Source organism: Oncorhynchus nerka, linkage group LG15, assembly GCF_034236695.1.
Source record: "Oncorhynchus nerka isolate Pitt River linkage group LG15, Oner_Uvic_2.0, whole genome shotgun sequence".
NCBI lineage: Eukaryota > Metazoa > Chordata > Actinopteri > Salmoniformes > Salmonidae > Oncorhynchus > Oncorhynchus nerka.
Window position 1 is genome coordinate 6,711,721 of NC_088410.1, and position 15,977 is coordinate 6,727,697.

General features: G+C 47.7%; 1 protein-coding gene across 1 annotated transcript in view; it reads left to right on the forward strand.

Moving 5' to 3' along the window:
• The window catches only part of LOC115122263 (glutamate receptor ionotropic, NMDA 2A-like), a 192,983-nt gene that overhangs the window by 101,470 nt on the left and 75,536 nt on the right, over positions 1 to 15,977 (forward strand). The window contains 2 exon segments of the mRNA XM_065002173.1: positions 13,454 to 13,568; positions 13,973 to 14,025. Coding sequence (XP_064858245.1) covers positions 13,454 to 13,568; positions 13,973 to 14,025 — 168 coding nt within the window.

A 15,977-nucleotide genomic window follows, 5' to 3' on the forward strand; every position in this document is an offset into this window, starting at 1 on the left:
ATTCCCCTTATAGTTGTTACCCAAACCACTCCTTGAGGACTCCCATCCATTCCCCTTATAGTTGTTACCCAAACCACTCCTTGAGGACTCCCATCCATTCCCCTTATAGTTGTTACCCAAACCACTCCTTGAGGACTCCCATCCATTCCCCTTATAGTTGTTACCCAAACCACTCCTTGAGGACCCCCACCCATTCCCCTTATAGTTGTTACCCAAACCACTCCTTGAGGACTCCCATCCATTCCCCTTATAGTTGTTACCCAAACCACTCCTTGAGGACTCCCATCCATTCCCCTTATAGTTGTTTCCCAAACCACTCCTTGAGGACTCCCATCCATTCCCCTTATAGTTGTTACCCAAACCACTCCTTGAGGACTCCCATCCCCTTTTATTTCCCCTTTGTGGATAGTTGTTTCCCAAACCACTCCTTGAGGACTCCCATCCATTCCCCTTATAGTTGTTTCCCAAACCACTCCTTGAGGACCCCATCCATTCCCCTTATAGTTGTTTCCCAAACCACTCCTTGAGGACTCCATCCATCCATTCCCCTTATAGTTGTTTCCCAAACCACTCCTTGAGGACCCATCCATTCCCCTTATAGTTGTTACCCAAACCACCCACCCATTCCTTGAGGACCCCATCCATTCCCCTTATAGTTGTTACCCAAACCACTCCTTGAGGACTCCAACCCATTCCCCTTATAGTTGTTACCCAAACTCCTTGAGGACTCCCATCCATTCCCCTTATAGTTGTTTCCCAAACCACTCCTTGAGGACCCCCACTCCATTCCCCTTATATTTGTTACCCAAACCACTCCTTGAGGACTCCCATCCATTCCCCTTATAGTTGTTACCCAAACCACTCCTTGAGGACCCCCATCCATTCCCTTATAGTTGTTACCCAAACCACCCTTGAGGACTCCCATCCATTCCCCTTATAGTTGTTACCCAAACCACTCCTTGAGGACTCCCCATCCATTCCCCTTATAGTTGTTACCCAAACCACTCCTTGAGGACTCCCATCCTTCCCCTTATCCCATCCATTCCCATTATAGTTGTTTCCCAGTTGTTACCCAAACCACTCCTTGAGGACTCCATCCATTCCCATCCTTGAGGACTCCCATCCATTCCCCTTATAGTTGTTACCCAAACCACTCCTTGAGGACTCCCATCCATTCCCTTATAGTTGTTACCCAAACCACTCCTTGAGGACTCCCATCCATTCCCCTTATAGTTGTTACCCAAACCACTCCTTGAGGACTCCCATCCATTCCCCTTATAGTTGTTACCCAAACCACTCCTTGAGGAACTCCCATCCATTCCCTTACCACTCCTTGAGGACTCCCATCCATTCCCCTTATAGTTGTTACCCAAACCACTCCTTGAGGACTCCCATCCATTCCCCTTATAGTTGTTACCCAAACCACTCCTTGAGGACTCCCATCCATTCCCCTTATAGTTGTTTCCCAAACCACTCCTTGAGGACTCCCCATCCATTCCATTCCCCCTTATAGTTGTTACCCAAACCAGGACTCCTTGAGGACTCCCATCCATTCCCCTTATAGTTGTTTCCCCACTCCTTGAAACCACTCCTTGAGGACCCCATCCATTCCCTTATAGTTGTTACCAAACCACTCCTTGAGGACTCCCATCCATTCCCCTTATAGTTGTTTCCCAAACCACTCCTTGAGGACTCCCATCCATTCCCCTTATAGTTGTTTCCCAAACCACTCCTTGTCCATTCCCCTTATAGTTGTTTCCCAAACCACTCCTTGAGGACTCCATGATCCATTTGTTACCCAAAATCCCTTTGTTCCCTTATATTTGTTACCCAAACCACTCCTATCCATTCCCCTTATAGTTGTTCCCAAACCACTCCTTGAGGACTCCATCCATTCCCCTTATAGTTGTTTCCCAAACCACTCCTTGAGGACTCCGATCCATTCCCCTTATAGTTGTTTCCCAAACCACTCCTTGAGGACTCCACTCCTTGAGGACTCCCATCCATTCCCCTTATAGTTGTTTCCCAAAACCACTCCTTGAGGACTCCCATCCATTCCCCTTATAGTTGTTTCCCAAACCACTCCTTGAGGACTCCCATCCATTCCCCTTATAGTTGTTTCCCAAACCACTCCTTGAGGACTCCCATCCATTCCCCTTATAGTTGTTTCCCAAACCACTCCTTGAGGACCCCATCCATTCCCCTTATAGTTGTTTCCCAAACCACTCCTTGAGGACCCCATCCATTCCCCTTATAGTTGTTACCCAAACCACTCCTTGAGGACTCCCATCCATTCCCCTTATAGTTGTTACCCAAACCACTCCTTGAGGACTCCCATCCATTCCCCTTATAGTTGTTTCCCAAACCACTCCTTGAGGACCCCATCCATTCCCCTTATAGTTGTTACCCACATCCATTCCCTGAGGACTCCCATCCATTCCCCTTATAGTTGTTACCCAAACCACTCCTTGAGGACCCCCATCCATTCCCCTTATAGTTGTTACCCAAACCACTCCTTGAGGACTCCCATCCATTCCCCTTATAGTTGTTTCCCAAACCACTCCTTGAGGACTCCCATCCATTCCCTTATAGTTGTTACCCAAACCACTCCTTGAGGACTCCCACCCATTTGAGGACCCCTTATAGTTGTTTCCCAAACCACTCCTTGAGGACTCCCATCCATTCCCCTTATAGTTGTTTCCCAAACCACTCCTTGAGGACCCCCATCCATTCCCCTTATAGTTGTTACCCAAACCACTCCTTGAGGACTCCCATCCATTCCCCTTATAGTTGTTTCCCAAACCACTCCTTGAGGACCCCCATCCATTCCCCTTATAGTTGTTACCCAAACCACTCCTTGAGGACTCCCACCCATTTCCCTTATAGTTGTTACCCAAACCACTCCTTGAGGACCCCCACCCATTCCCCTTATAGTTGGTTCCCAAACCACTCCTTGAGGACTCCCATCCATTCCCCTTATAGTTGTTTCCCAAACCACTCCTTGAGGACTCCGATCCATTCCCCTTATAGTTGTTTCCCAAACCACTCCTTGAGGACTCCGATCCACTCCTTGAGGACTCCCATCCATTCCCCTTATAGTTGTTTCCCAAACCACTCCTTGAGGACTCCCATCCATTCCCCTTATAGTTGTTTCCCAAACCACTCCTTGAGGACTCCCATCCATTCCCCTTATAGTTGTTTCCCAAACCACTCCTTGAGGACTCCCATCCATTCCCATTATAGTTGTTTCCCAAACCACTCCTTGAGGACTCCCATCCGTTCCCCTTATAGTTGTTTCCCAAACCACTCCTTGAGGACCCCCATCCATTCCCCTTATAGTTGTTACCCAAACCACTCCTTGAGGACTCCCATCCATTCCCCTTATAGTTGTTACCCAAACCACTCCTTGAGGACCCCCATCCATTCCCCTTATAGTTGTTTCCCAAACCACTCCTTGAGGACCCACATCCACTCCCCACATCCATTCCCCTGAGGACCCCCATCCATTCCCCTTATAGTTGTTACCCAAACCACTCCTTGAGGACCCCCACCCATTCCCCTTATATTTGTTACCCAAACCACTCCTTGAGGACTCCCATCCATTCCCCTTATAGTTGTTTCCCAAACCACTCCTTGAGGACCCCCATCCATTCCCCTTATAGTTGTTACCCAAACCACTCCTTGAGGACTCCCATCCATTCCCCTTATAGTTGTTACCCAAACCACTCCTTGAGGACCCCCATCCATTCCCCTTATAATTGTTACCCAAACTACTCCTTGAGGACTCCCATCCATTCCCCTTATAGTTGTTACCCAAACCACTCCTTGAGGACTCCCATCCATTCCCCTTATAGTTGTTACCAGGACCCCCACCCATTCCCCTTATAGTTGTTACCCATACCACTCCTTGAGGACTCCCATCCATTCCCCTTATAGTTGTTACCCAAACCACTCCTTGAGGAACCCCACCCATTCCCCTTATAGTTGTTACCCAAACCACTCCTTGAGGACTCCCATCCATTCCCCTTATAGTTGTTACCCAAACCACTCCTTGAGGACTCCCACCCATTTCCCTTATAGTTGTTACCCAAACCACTCCTTGAGGACTCCCATCCATTCCCCTTATAGTTGTTTCCCAAACCACTCCTTGAGGACCCCCATCCATTCCCCTTATAGTTGTTACCCAAACCACTCCTTGAGGACTCCCACCCATTTCCCTTATAGTTGTTACCCAAACCACTCCTTGAGGACCCCCACCCATTCCCCTTATAGTTGGTACCCAAACCACTCCTTGAGGACTCTGATCCATTCCCCTTATAGTTGTTTCCCAAACCACTCCTTGAGGACTCCGATCCATTCCCCTTATAGTTGTTTCCCAAACCACTCCTTGAGGACTCCGATCCACTCCTTGAGGACTCCCATCCATTCCCCTTATAGTTGTTTCCCAAACCACTCCTTGAGGACTCCCATCCATTCCCCTTATAGTTGTTTCCCAAACCACTCCTTGAGGACTCCCATCCATTCCCCTTATAGTTGTTTCCCAAACCACTCCTTGAGGACTCCCATCCGTTCCCCTTATAGTGGTTTCCCAAACCACTCCTTGAGGACCCCCATCCATTCCCCTTATAGTTGTTACCCAAACCACTCCTTGAGGACTCCCATCCATTCCCCTTATAGTTGGTTCCCAAACCACTCCTTGAGGACCCCATCCATTCCCCTTATAGTTGTTTCCCAAACCACTCCTTGAGGACTCCCATCCATTCCCCTTATAGTTGTTACCCAAACCACTCCTTGAGGACCCCATCCATTCCCTTATAGTTGTTTCCCAAACCACTCCTTGAGGACTCCACATCCATTCCCCTTCCATTCCCCTTAGTTGTTACCCAAACCACTCCCCCACCCATTCCCCTTCCTTGAGGACTCCCATCCATTCCCCTTATAGTTGTTACCCAAACCACTCCTTGAGGACCCCCATCCATTCCCCTTATAATTGTTACCCAAACCACTCCTTGAGGACTCCCATCCATTCCCCTTATAGTTGTTACCCAAACCACTCCTTGAGGACTCCCACCCATTTCCCTTATAGTTGTTACCCAAACCACTCCTTGAGGACCCCCACCCATTCCCCTGATAGTTGGTACCCAAACCACTCCTTGAGGACTCTGATCCATTCCCCTTATAGTTGTTTCCCAAACCACTCCTTGAGGACTCTGATCCATTCCCCTTATAGTTGTTTCCCAAACCACTCCTTGAGGACCCCCATCCATTCCCCTGAGGACCCCCATCCATTCCCCTTATAGTTGTTACCCAAGTCACTCCTTGAGGACTCCCATCCATTCCCCTTATAGTTGTTTCCCAAACCACTCCTTGAGGACCCCCATCCATTCCCCTTATAGTTGTTACCCAAACCACTCCTTGAGGACTCCCATCCATTCCCCTTATAGTTGTTACCCAAACCACTCCTTGAGGACCCCATCCATTCCCTTATAATTGTTACCCAAACCACTCCTTGAGGACTCCCACCCATTCCCCTTATAGTTGTTACCCAAACCACTCCTTGAGGACTCCCATCCATTCCCTTATAGTTGTTACCCAAACCACTCCTTGAGGACTCCCACCCATTTCCCTTATAGTTGTTACCCAAACCACTCCTTGAGGACTCCCATCCATTCCCCTTATAGTTGTTTCCCAAACCACTCCTTGAGGACCCCATCCATTCCCCTTATAGTTGTTACCCAAACCACTCCTTGAGGACTCCCACCCATTTCCCTTATAGTTGTTACCCAAACCACTCCTTGAGGACCCCCATCCATTCCCCTTATAATTGTTACCCAAACCACTCCTTGAGGACTCCCACCCATTCCCCTTATAGTTGTTACCCAAACCACTCCTTGAGGACTCCCATCCATTCCCCCTTATAGTTGTTACCCAAACCACTCCTTGAGGACTCCCACCCATTTCCCTTATAGTTGTTACCCAAACCACTCCTTGAGGACTCCCATCCATTCCCCTTATAGTTGTTTCCCAAACCACTCCTTGAGGACCCCCATCCATTCCCCTTATAGTTGTTACCCAAACCACTCCTTGAGGACTCCCACCCATTTCCCTTATAGTTGTTACCCATACCACTCCTTGAGGACTCCCATCCATTCCCCTTATAGTTGTTACCCAAACCACTCCTTGAGGACTCCCATCCATTCCCCTTATAGTTGTTACCCAAACCACTCCTTGAGGACTCCCATCCATTCCCCTTATAGTTGTTACCCAAACCACTCCTTGAGGACTCCCACCCATTCCCCTTATAGTTGTTTCCCAAACCACTCCTTGAGGACCCCCATCCATTCCCCTTATAGTTGTTACCCAAACCACTCCTTGAGGACTCCCACCCATTTCCCTTATAGTTGTTACCCAAACCACTCCTTGAGGACCCCCATCCATTCCCCTTATAATTGTTACCCAAACCACTCCTTGAGGACTCCCACCCATTCCCCTTATAGTTGTTACCCAAACCACTCCTTGAGGACTCCCATCCATTCCCCTTATAGTTGTTACCCAAACCACTCCTTGAGGACTCCCACCCATTTCCCTTATAGTTGTTACCCAAACCACTCCTTGAGGACTCCCATCCATTCCCCTTATAGTTGTTTCCCAAACCACTCCTTGAGGACCCCCATCCATTCCCCTTATAGTTGTTACCCAAACCACTCCTTGAGGACTCCCACCCATTTCCCTTATAGTTGTTACCCAAACCACTCCTTGAGGACTCCCATCCATTCCCCTTATAGTTGTTTCCCAAACCACTCCTTGAGGACTCCCATCCATTCCCCTTATAGTTGTTACCCAAACCACTCCTTGAGGACTCCCACCCATTTCCCTTATAGTTGTTACCCAAACCACTCCTTGAGGACCCCCACCCATTCCCCTTATAGTTGGTACCCAAACCACTCCTTGAGGACTCTGATCCATTCCCCTTATAGTTGTTTCCCAAACCACTCCTTGAGGACCCCCATCCATTCCCTGAGGACCCCATCCATTCCCCTTATAGTTGTTACCCAAACCACTCCTTGAGGACCCCCATCCATTCCCCTTATAGTTGTTACCTAAGTCACTCCTTGAGGACTCCCATCCATTCCCCTTATAGTTGTTTCCCAAACCACTCCTTGAGGACCCACATCCATTCCCCTTATAGTTGTTACCCAAACCACTCCTTGAGGACTCCCATCCATTCCCCTTATAGTTGTTACCCAAACCACTCCTTGAGGACTCCCATCCATTCCCCTTATAGTTGTTACCCAAACCACTCCTTGAGGACTCTGATCCACTCCTTGAGGACTCCCTTCCATTCCCCTTATAGTTGGTACCCAAACCACTCCTTGAGGACTCCCATCCATTCCCCTTATAGTTGTTTCCCAAACCACTCCTTGAGGACCCCCACCCATTCCCCTTATAGTTGTTACCCAAACCACTCCTTGAGGACCCCCACCCATTCCCCTTATAGTTGTTACCCAAACCACTCCTTGAGGACCCCCATCCATTCCCCTTATAGTTGTTTCCCAAACCACTCCTTGAAGACCCCCATCCATTCCCTTACAGAAACCACTCTTGGACTCCCACCCATTCCCCTTATAGTTGTTACCCAAACCACTCCTTGAGGACTCCCATCCATTCCCCTTATAGTTGTTTCCCAAACCACTCCTTGTGGACTCCCATCCATTCCCCTTATAGTTGTTACCCAAACCACTCCTTGAGGACTCCCATCCATTCCCCTTATAGTTGTTTCCCAAACCACTCCTTGTGGACTCCCATCCATTCCCCTTATAGTTGTTACCCAAACCACTCCTTGAGGACTCCCATCCATTCCCCTTATAGTTGTTACCCAAACCACTCCTTGAGGACCCCCATCCATTCCCCTTATAATTGTTACCCAAACCACTCCTTGAGGACTCCCATCCATTCCCCTTATAGTTGTTACCCAAACCACTCCTTGAGGACTCCCATCCATTCCCCTTATAGTTGTTACCCAAACCACTCCTTGAGGACCCCCACCCATTCCCCTTATAGTTGTTACCCATACCACTCCTTGAGGACTCCCATCCATTCCCCTTATAGTTGTTACCCAAACCACTCCTTGAGGACCCCACCCATTCCCCTTATAGTTGTTACCCAAACCACTCCTTGAGGACTCCCATCCATTCCCCTTATAGTTGTTACCCAAACCACTCCTTGAGGACTCCCACCCATTTCCCTTATAGTTGTTACCCAAACCACTCCTTGAGGACTCCCATCCATTCCCCTTATAGTTGTTTCCCAAACCACTCCTTGAGGACCCCCATCCATTCCCCTTATAGTTGTTACCCAAACCACTCCTTGAGGACTCCCACCCATTTCCCTTATAGTTGTTACCCAAACCACTCCTTGAGGACCCCCACCCATTCCCCTTATAGTTGGTACCCAAACCACTCCTTGAGGACTATGATCCATTCCCCTTATAGTTGTTTCCCAAACCACTCCTTGAGGACTCTGATCCATTCCCCTTATAGTTGTTTCCCAAACCACTCCTTGAGGACCCCCATCCATTCCCCTGAGGACCCCCATCCATTCCCCTTATAGTTGTTACCTAAGTCACTCCTTGAGGACTCCCATCCATTCCCCTTATAGTTGTTTCCCAAACCACTCCTTGAGGACCCACATCCATTCCCCTTATAGTTGTTACCCAAACCACTCCTTGAGGACTCCCATCCATTCCCCTTATAGTTGTTACCCAAACCACTCCTTGAGGACCCCCATCCATTCCCCTTATAATTGTTACCCAAACCACTCCTTGAGGACTCCCACCCATTCCCCTTATAGTTGTTACCCAAACCACTCCTTGAGGACTCCCATCCATTCCCCTTATAGTTGTTACCCAAACCACTCCTTGAGGACTCCCACCCATTTCCCTTATAGTTGTTACCCAAACCACTCCTTGAGGACTCCCATCCATCCCCCTTATAGTTGTTTCCCAAACCACTCCTTGAGGACTCCCACCCATTTCCCTTATAGTTGGTACCCAAACCACTCCTTGAGGACTCTGATCCATTCCCCTTATAGTTGTTTCCCAAACCACTCCTTGAGGACTCTGATCCATTCCCCTTATAGTTGTTTCCCAAACCACTCCTTGAGGACCCCCATCCATTCCCCTGAGGACCCCCATCCATTCCCCTTATAGTTGTTACCTAAGTCACTCCTTGAGGACTCCCATCCATTCCCCTTATAGTTGTTTCCCAAACCACTCCTTGAGGACCCACATCCATTCCCCTTATAGTTGTTACCCAAACCACTCCTTGAGGACTCCCATCCATTCCCCTTATAGTTGTTACCCAAACCACTCCTTGAGGACCCCCATCCATTCCCCTTATAATTGTTACCCAAACCACTCCTTGAGGACTCCCACCCATTCCCCTTATAGTTGTTACCCAAACCACTCCTTGAGGACTCCCATCCATTCCCCTTATAGTTGTTACCCAAACCACTCCTTGAGGACTCCCACCCATTTCCCTTATAGTTGTTACCCAAACCACTCCTTGAGGACTCCCATCCATTCCCCTTATAGTTGTTTCCCAAAACACTCCTTGAGGACCCCCATCCATTCCCCTTATAGTTGTTACCCAAACCACTCCTTGAGGACTCCCACCCATTTCCCTTATAGTTGTTACCCAAACCACTCCTTGAGGACCCCCACCCATTCCCCTTATAGTTGGTACCCAAACCACTCCTTGAGGACTCTGATCCATTCCCCTTATAGTTGTTTCCCAAACCACTCCTTGAGGACCCCCATCCATTCCCCTAAGGACCCCCATCCATTCCCCTTATAGTTGTTACCCAAACCACTCCTTGAGGACCCCCATCCATTCCCCTTATAGTTGTTACCTAAGTCACTCCTTGAGGACTCCCATCCATTCCCCTTATAGTTGTTTCCCAAACCACTCCTTGAGGACCCACATCCATTCCCCTTATAGTTGTTACCCAAACCACTCCTTGAGGACTCCCATCCATTCCCCTTATAGTTGTTTCCCAAACCACTCCTTGAGGACTCTGATCCACTCCTTGAGGACTCCCATCCATTCCCCTTATAGTTGGTACCCAAACCACTCCTTGAGGACTCCCATCCATTCCCCTTATAGTTGTTTCCCAAACCACTCCTTGAGGACCCCCACCCATTCCCCTTATAGTTGTTACCCAAACCACTCCTTGAGGACCCCCACCCATTCCCCTTACAGTTGTTTCCCAAACCACTCCTTGAGGACTCCCACCCATTCCCCTTATAGTTGTTACCCAAACCACTCCTTGAGGACTCCCATCCATTCCCCTTATAGTTGTTTCCCAAACCACTCCTTGTGGACTCCCATCCATTCCCCTTATAGTTGTTACCCAAACCACTCCTTGAGGACTCCCATCCATTCCCCTTATAGTTGTTTCCCAAACCACTCCTTGAGGACTCCCATCCATTCCCCTTATAGTTGTTACCCAAACCACTCCTTGAGGACTCCCATCCATTCCCCTTATAGTTGTTTCCCAAACCACTCCTTGAGGACTCCCATCCATCCATCCCCTTATAGTTGTTACCCAAACCACTCCTTGAGGACTCCCATCCATTCCCCTTATAGTTGTTTCCCAAACCACTCCTTGAGGACCCCCACCCATTCCCCTTATAGTTGTTACCCAAACCACTCCTTGAGGACTCCCATCCATTCCCCTTACAGTTGTTTCCCAAACCACTCCTTGAGGACTCCCAGTTGGTACCCAAACCACTCCTTGAGGACTCCCATCCATTCCCCTTATAGTTGTTTCCCAAACCACTCCTTGAGGACTCCCATCCATTCCCCTTATAGTTGTTTCCCAAACCACTCCTTGAGGACTCCATCCATTCCCCTTATAGTTGTTACCCAAACCACTCCTTGAGGACTCCCATCCATTCCCCTTATAGTTGTTTCCCAAACCACTCCTTGAGGACCCCATCCATTCCCCTTATAGTTGTTACCCAAACCACTCCTTGAGGACTCCCATCCATTCCCCTTATAGTTGTTACCCAAACCACTCCTTGAGGACCCCATCCATTCCCCTTATAGTTGTTACCCAAACCACTCCTTGAGGACTCCATCCATTCCCCTTATAGTTGTTACCCAAACCACTCCTTGAGGACTCCCATCCATTCCCCTTATAGTTGTTACCCAAACCACTCCTTGAGGACCCCCATCCATTCCCCTTATAGTTGTTACCCAAACCACTCCTTGAGGACTCCCATCCATTCCCCTTATAGTTGTTTCCCAAACCACTCCTTGAGGACCCCATCCATTCCCCTTATAGTTGTTTCCCAAACCACTCCTTGAGGACTCCCACCATTTCCCTTATAGTTGTTACCCAAACCACTCCTTGAGGACCCCCATCCATTCCCCTTATAGTTGTTACCCAAACCACTCCTTGAGGACTCCCATCCATTCCCCTTATAGTTGTTTCCCAAACCACTCCTTGAGGACCCCATCCATTCCCCTAAGGACCCCCATCCATTCCCCTTATAGTTGTTACCCAAACCACTCCTTGAGGACCCCCATCCATTCCCCTTTATTGTTACCTAAACCACTCCTTGAGGACTCCCATCCATTCCCCTTATAGTTGTTTCCCAAACCACTCCTTGTGGACTCCCATCCATTCCCCTTATAGTTGTTACCCAAACCACTCCTTGAGGACTCCCATCCATTCCCCTTATAGTTGTTTCCCAAACCACTCCTTGAGGACTCTGATCCACTCCTTGAGGACTCCCATCCATTCCCCTTATAGTTGTTACCCAAACCACTCCTTGAGGACTCCCATCCATTCCCCTTATAGTTGTTTCCCAAACCACTCCTTGAGGACCCCCACCCATTCCCCTTATAGTTGTTACCCAAACCACTCCTTGAGGACTCCCACCCATTCCCCTTATAGTTGTTTCCACTCCTTGAACCACTCCTTGAGGACTCCCACCCATTCCCCTTATAGTTGTTACCCAAACCACTCCTTGAGGACTCCCATCCATTCCCCTTATAGTTGTTACCCAAACCACTCCTTGAGGACTCTGATCCATTCCTTGAGTTGACTCAAACCACTCCTTGAGGACTCCCATCCATTCCCCTTATAGTTGTTACCCAAACCACTCCTTGAGGACTCCCACCCATTCCCCTTATAGTTGTTACCCAAGTCACTCCTTGAGGACTCCCATCCATTCCCCTTATAGTTGTTACCCAAACCACTCCCCTGAGGACTCCGATCCATTCCCCTTATAGTTGTTTCGCAAACCACTCCTTGAGGACCCCCATCCATTCCCCTTAAAGTTGTTTCCCAAACCACTCCTTGAGGACTCCCACCCATTCCCCTTATAGTTGTTTCCCAAACCACTCCTTGAGGACCCCCATCCATTCCCCTTATAGTTGTTACCCAAACCACTCCTTGAGGACTCCCATCCATTCCCCTTATAGTTGTTTCCCAAACCACTCCTTGAGGACTCCCATCCATTCCCCTTATAGTTGTTTCCCAAACCACTCCTTGAGGACTCCCATCCATTCCCCTTATAGTTGTTTCCCAAACCACTCCTTGAGGACTCCCATCCATTCCCCTTATAGTTATTTCCCAAACCACTCCTTGAGGACTCCCATCCATTCCCCTATTGGTTGTATTCCAGGACTAACACATCTGATTCAGTTTGTCTCCTATTCATCAAAACCCTTCATTAGTCGAGTCAGTTGATTGTAGAATATCTCCATGATGTGGCATGGCTGGGGAAACTGGAAGAATGGCTTGGATGATAGTGGAGGTGATGATGATGATGATGATGATGATAATGATGTTGATGATGATAGTGCTGATAATGATAGTGATGATGATGCTGATAGTGATGATGATGATGATGATGATGATGTTGCTGTTGCTGATGATGATGATGATGATAATGATGCTGATGATGATGATAGTGATGGTGATGATGATGATGATGGTAATGATGTTGATGATGGTGATGATGCTGATGATAATGATGATGATGATGATGATAGTGATGATGATGATGATGATAGTGATATTGATAGTATGGTGATGATGAAGATGATAGTGATGATGATGATGATGATAGTGATAGTGATAGTATGGTGATGATGAAGATGATAGTGATGATGATGATGATGATGATGATAGTGATGATGATGATGATGATGATGATAGTGGTGATGGTGATGATAGTGATGATGATGTTGATGATGGTGATGATGATGATAATGATGCTAATGATGATGATGATAATGATGATGGTGATGATGATGATGATGGTGATGATAATGATGATGATGATGATGATGATGATGATGATGATGATGATGATGATGATGATAGTGGTGATGGTGATGATAGTGATGATGATGATGATGATGATGATGATGTGTTACAGGAACATGATGCACGTGACCTATGAAGAGCGGGACCTGTCCTTCACCGTAGACGGATACCAAGCCAACCCCAAACTGTCCGTCATTGTCCTTCATCCAAATAGGACATGGGAGAAGGTAACAAGTGATGATGATGATGATGATAGTGATGATGATGATGATGATAATGATGATGATGATGGTGATGATTTGTTGTTGTTGCCCTCTCTCTCTCTCGCTCTCTCGCTCTCTCTCTCTCTCTCTCTCTCTCTCTCTCTCTCGCTCTCTCTCTCTCTCTCTCTCGCTCTCTCTCGCTCTCTCTCTCTCTCTCTCTCGCTCTCTCTCTCTCTCTCTCTCTCTCGCTCTCTCTCGCTCTCTCGCGCTCTCTCTCGCTCTCTCGCGCTCTCTCTCGCTCTCTCGCGCTCTCTCACGCTCTCTCGCGCTCTCTCGCTCTCTCGCTCTCTCGCTCTCTCGCGCTCTTTCGTGCTCTCTCGCGCTCTCTCGCTCTCTCGCTCTCTCGCTCTCTCTCTCTCTCTCTCCAGATGGGTCGATGGGAGAATGGGACCCTGTCTCTGATGTTCCCGGTATGGCCCAGGTACAACTATTTCAAAATCAATTTACATTGTTAATATGACATAGTTACATGTAATATAAACTAGTCTAACCCTAAGCCCGGGAAAGGACACTAGTCTAACCCTAAGCCCGGGAAAGGACACTAGTCTAACCCTAAGCCCGGGAAAGGACACTAGTCTAACCCTAAGCCCGGGAAAGGACACTAGTCTAACCCTAAGCCCGGGAAAGGACACTAGTCTAACCCTAAGCCCGGGAAAGGACACTAGTCTAACCCTAAGCCCGGGAAAGGAAACTAGTCTAACCCTAAGCCCGGGAAAGGACACTAGTCTAACCCTAAGCCCGGGAAAGGACACTAGTCTAACCCTAAGCCCGGGAAAGGAAACTAGTCTAACCCTAAGCCCGGGAAAGGACACTAGTCTAACCCTAACACCCTGGAGAGGACACTAGTCTAACCCTAACCCCCTGGACAGGACACTAGTCTAACCCTAAACCCCTAGACAGGACACTAGTCTAACCCTAACCCCATGGACAGGACACTAGTCTAACCCTAACCCCCTAGACAGGACACTAGGCTAACCCTAACCCCCTAGACAGGACACAAGTCTAACCCTTACCTCCTGGACAGGACACTAGTCTAACCCTAACCCCCTAGACAGGACACTAGTCTAACCCTAACCCCATGGACAGGACACTAGTCTAACCCTAACCCCCTGGACAGGACACTAGTCTAACCCTAACCCCCTGGACAGGACACTAGTCTAACCCCATGGACAGGACACTAGTCTAACCCTAACCCACTGGACAGGACACTAGTCTAACCCTAACCTCCTGGACAGGACACTAGTCTAACTCTAACCCACTGGACAGGAAACTAGTCTAACCCTAACCCACTGGACAGGACACTAGTCTAACCCTAACCTCCTGGACAGGACACTAGTCAAACCCTAACCCCCTGGACAGGACACTAGTCTAACCCCATGGTCAGGACACTAGTCTAACCCTAACCCACTGGACAGGACACTAGTCTAACCCTAACCCACTGGACAGGACACTAGTCTAACCCTAACCCCCTGGACAGGACACTAGTCTATCTCTAACCCCCTGGTTTTCTGTGTAAGCAGGCGTAACTCGTTATAAAGCATTATAATGTCTGTCTGAGCAGGTATATCTTGTTATAATGCATTATAATGTCTGTCTGAGCAGGTATATCTTGTTATAATGCATTATAATGTCTGTCTGAGCAGGTATATCTTGTTGTAATGCACTATAATGTGTGTGTGAGCAGGTATATCTTGTTGTAATGCATTATAATGTCTGTCTGAGCAGGTATATCTTGTTATAAGGCATTATAATGTCTGTCTGAGCAGGTATATCTTGTTATAAGGCATTATAATGTGTCTGTCTGAGCAGGTATATCTTGTTATAATGCATTATAATGTGTGTCTGAGCAGGTATATCTTGTTGTAATGCATTATAATGTGTGTCTGAGCAGGTATATCTTGTTGTAATGCATTATAATGTCTGTCTGAGCAGGTATATCTTGTTATAAGGCATTATAATGTGTGTCTGAGCAGGTATATCTTGTTGTAATGCATTATAATGTGTGTCTGAGCAGGTATATCTTGTTGTAATGCATTATAATGTGTGTCTGAGCAGGTATATCTTGTTATAAGGCATTATAATGTGTGTGTGTGAGCAGGTATGTCTCGTTATAAGGCATTATAACGTCTGTCTGAGCAGGTATATCTTGTTATAAGGCATTATAATGTGTGTGTGAGCAGGTATATCTTGTTATAAGGCATTATAATGTCTGTCTGAGCAGGTATATCTTGTTATAATGCATTATAATGTGTGTGTGAGCAGGTATATCTTGTTATAATGCATTATAATGTCTGTCTGAGCAGGTATATCTTGTTATAATGCATTATAATGTCTGTCTGGGCAGGTATATCTTGTTATAAGGCATTATAATGT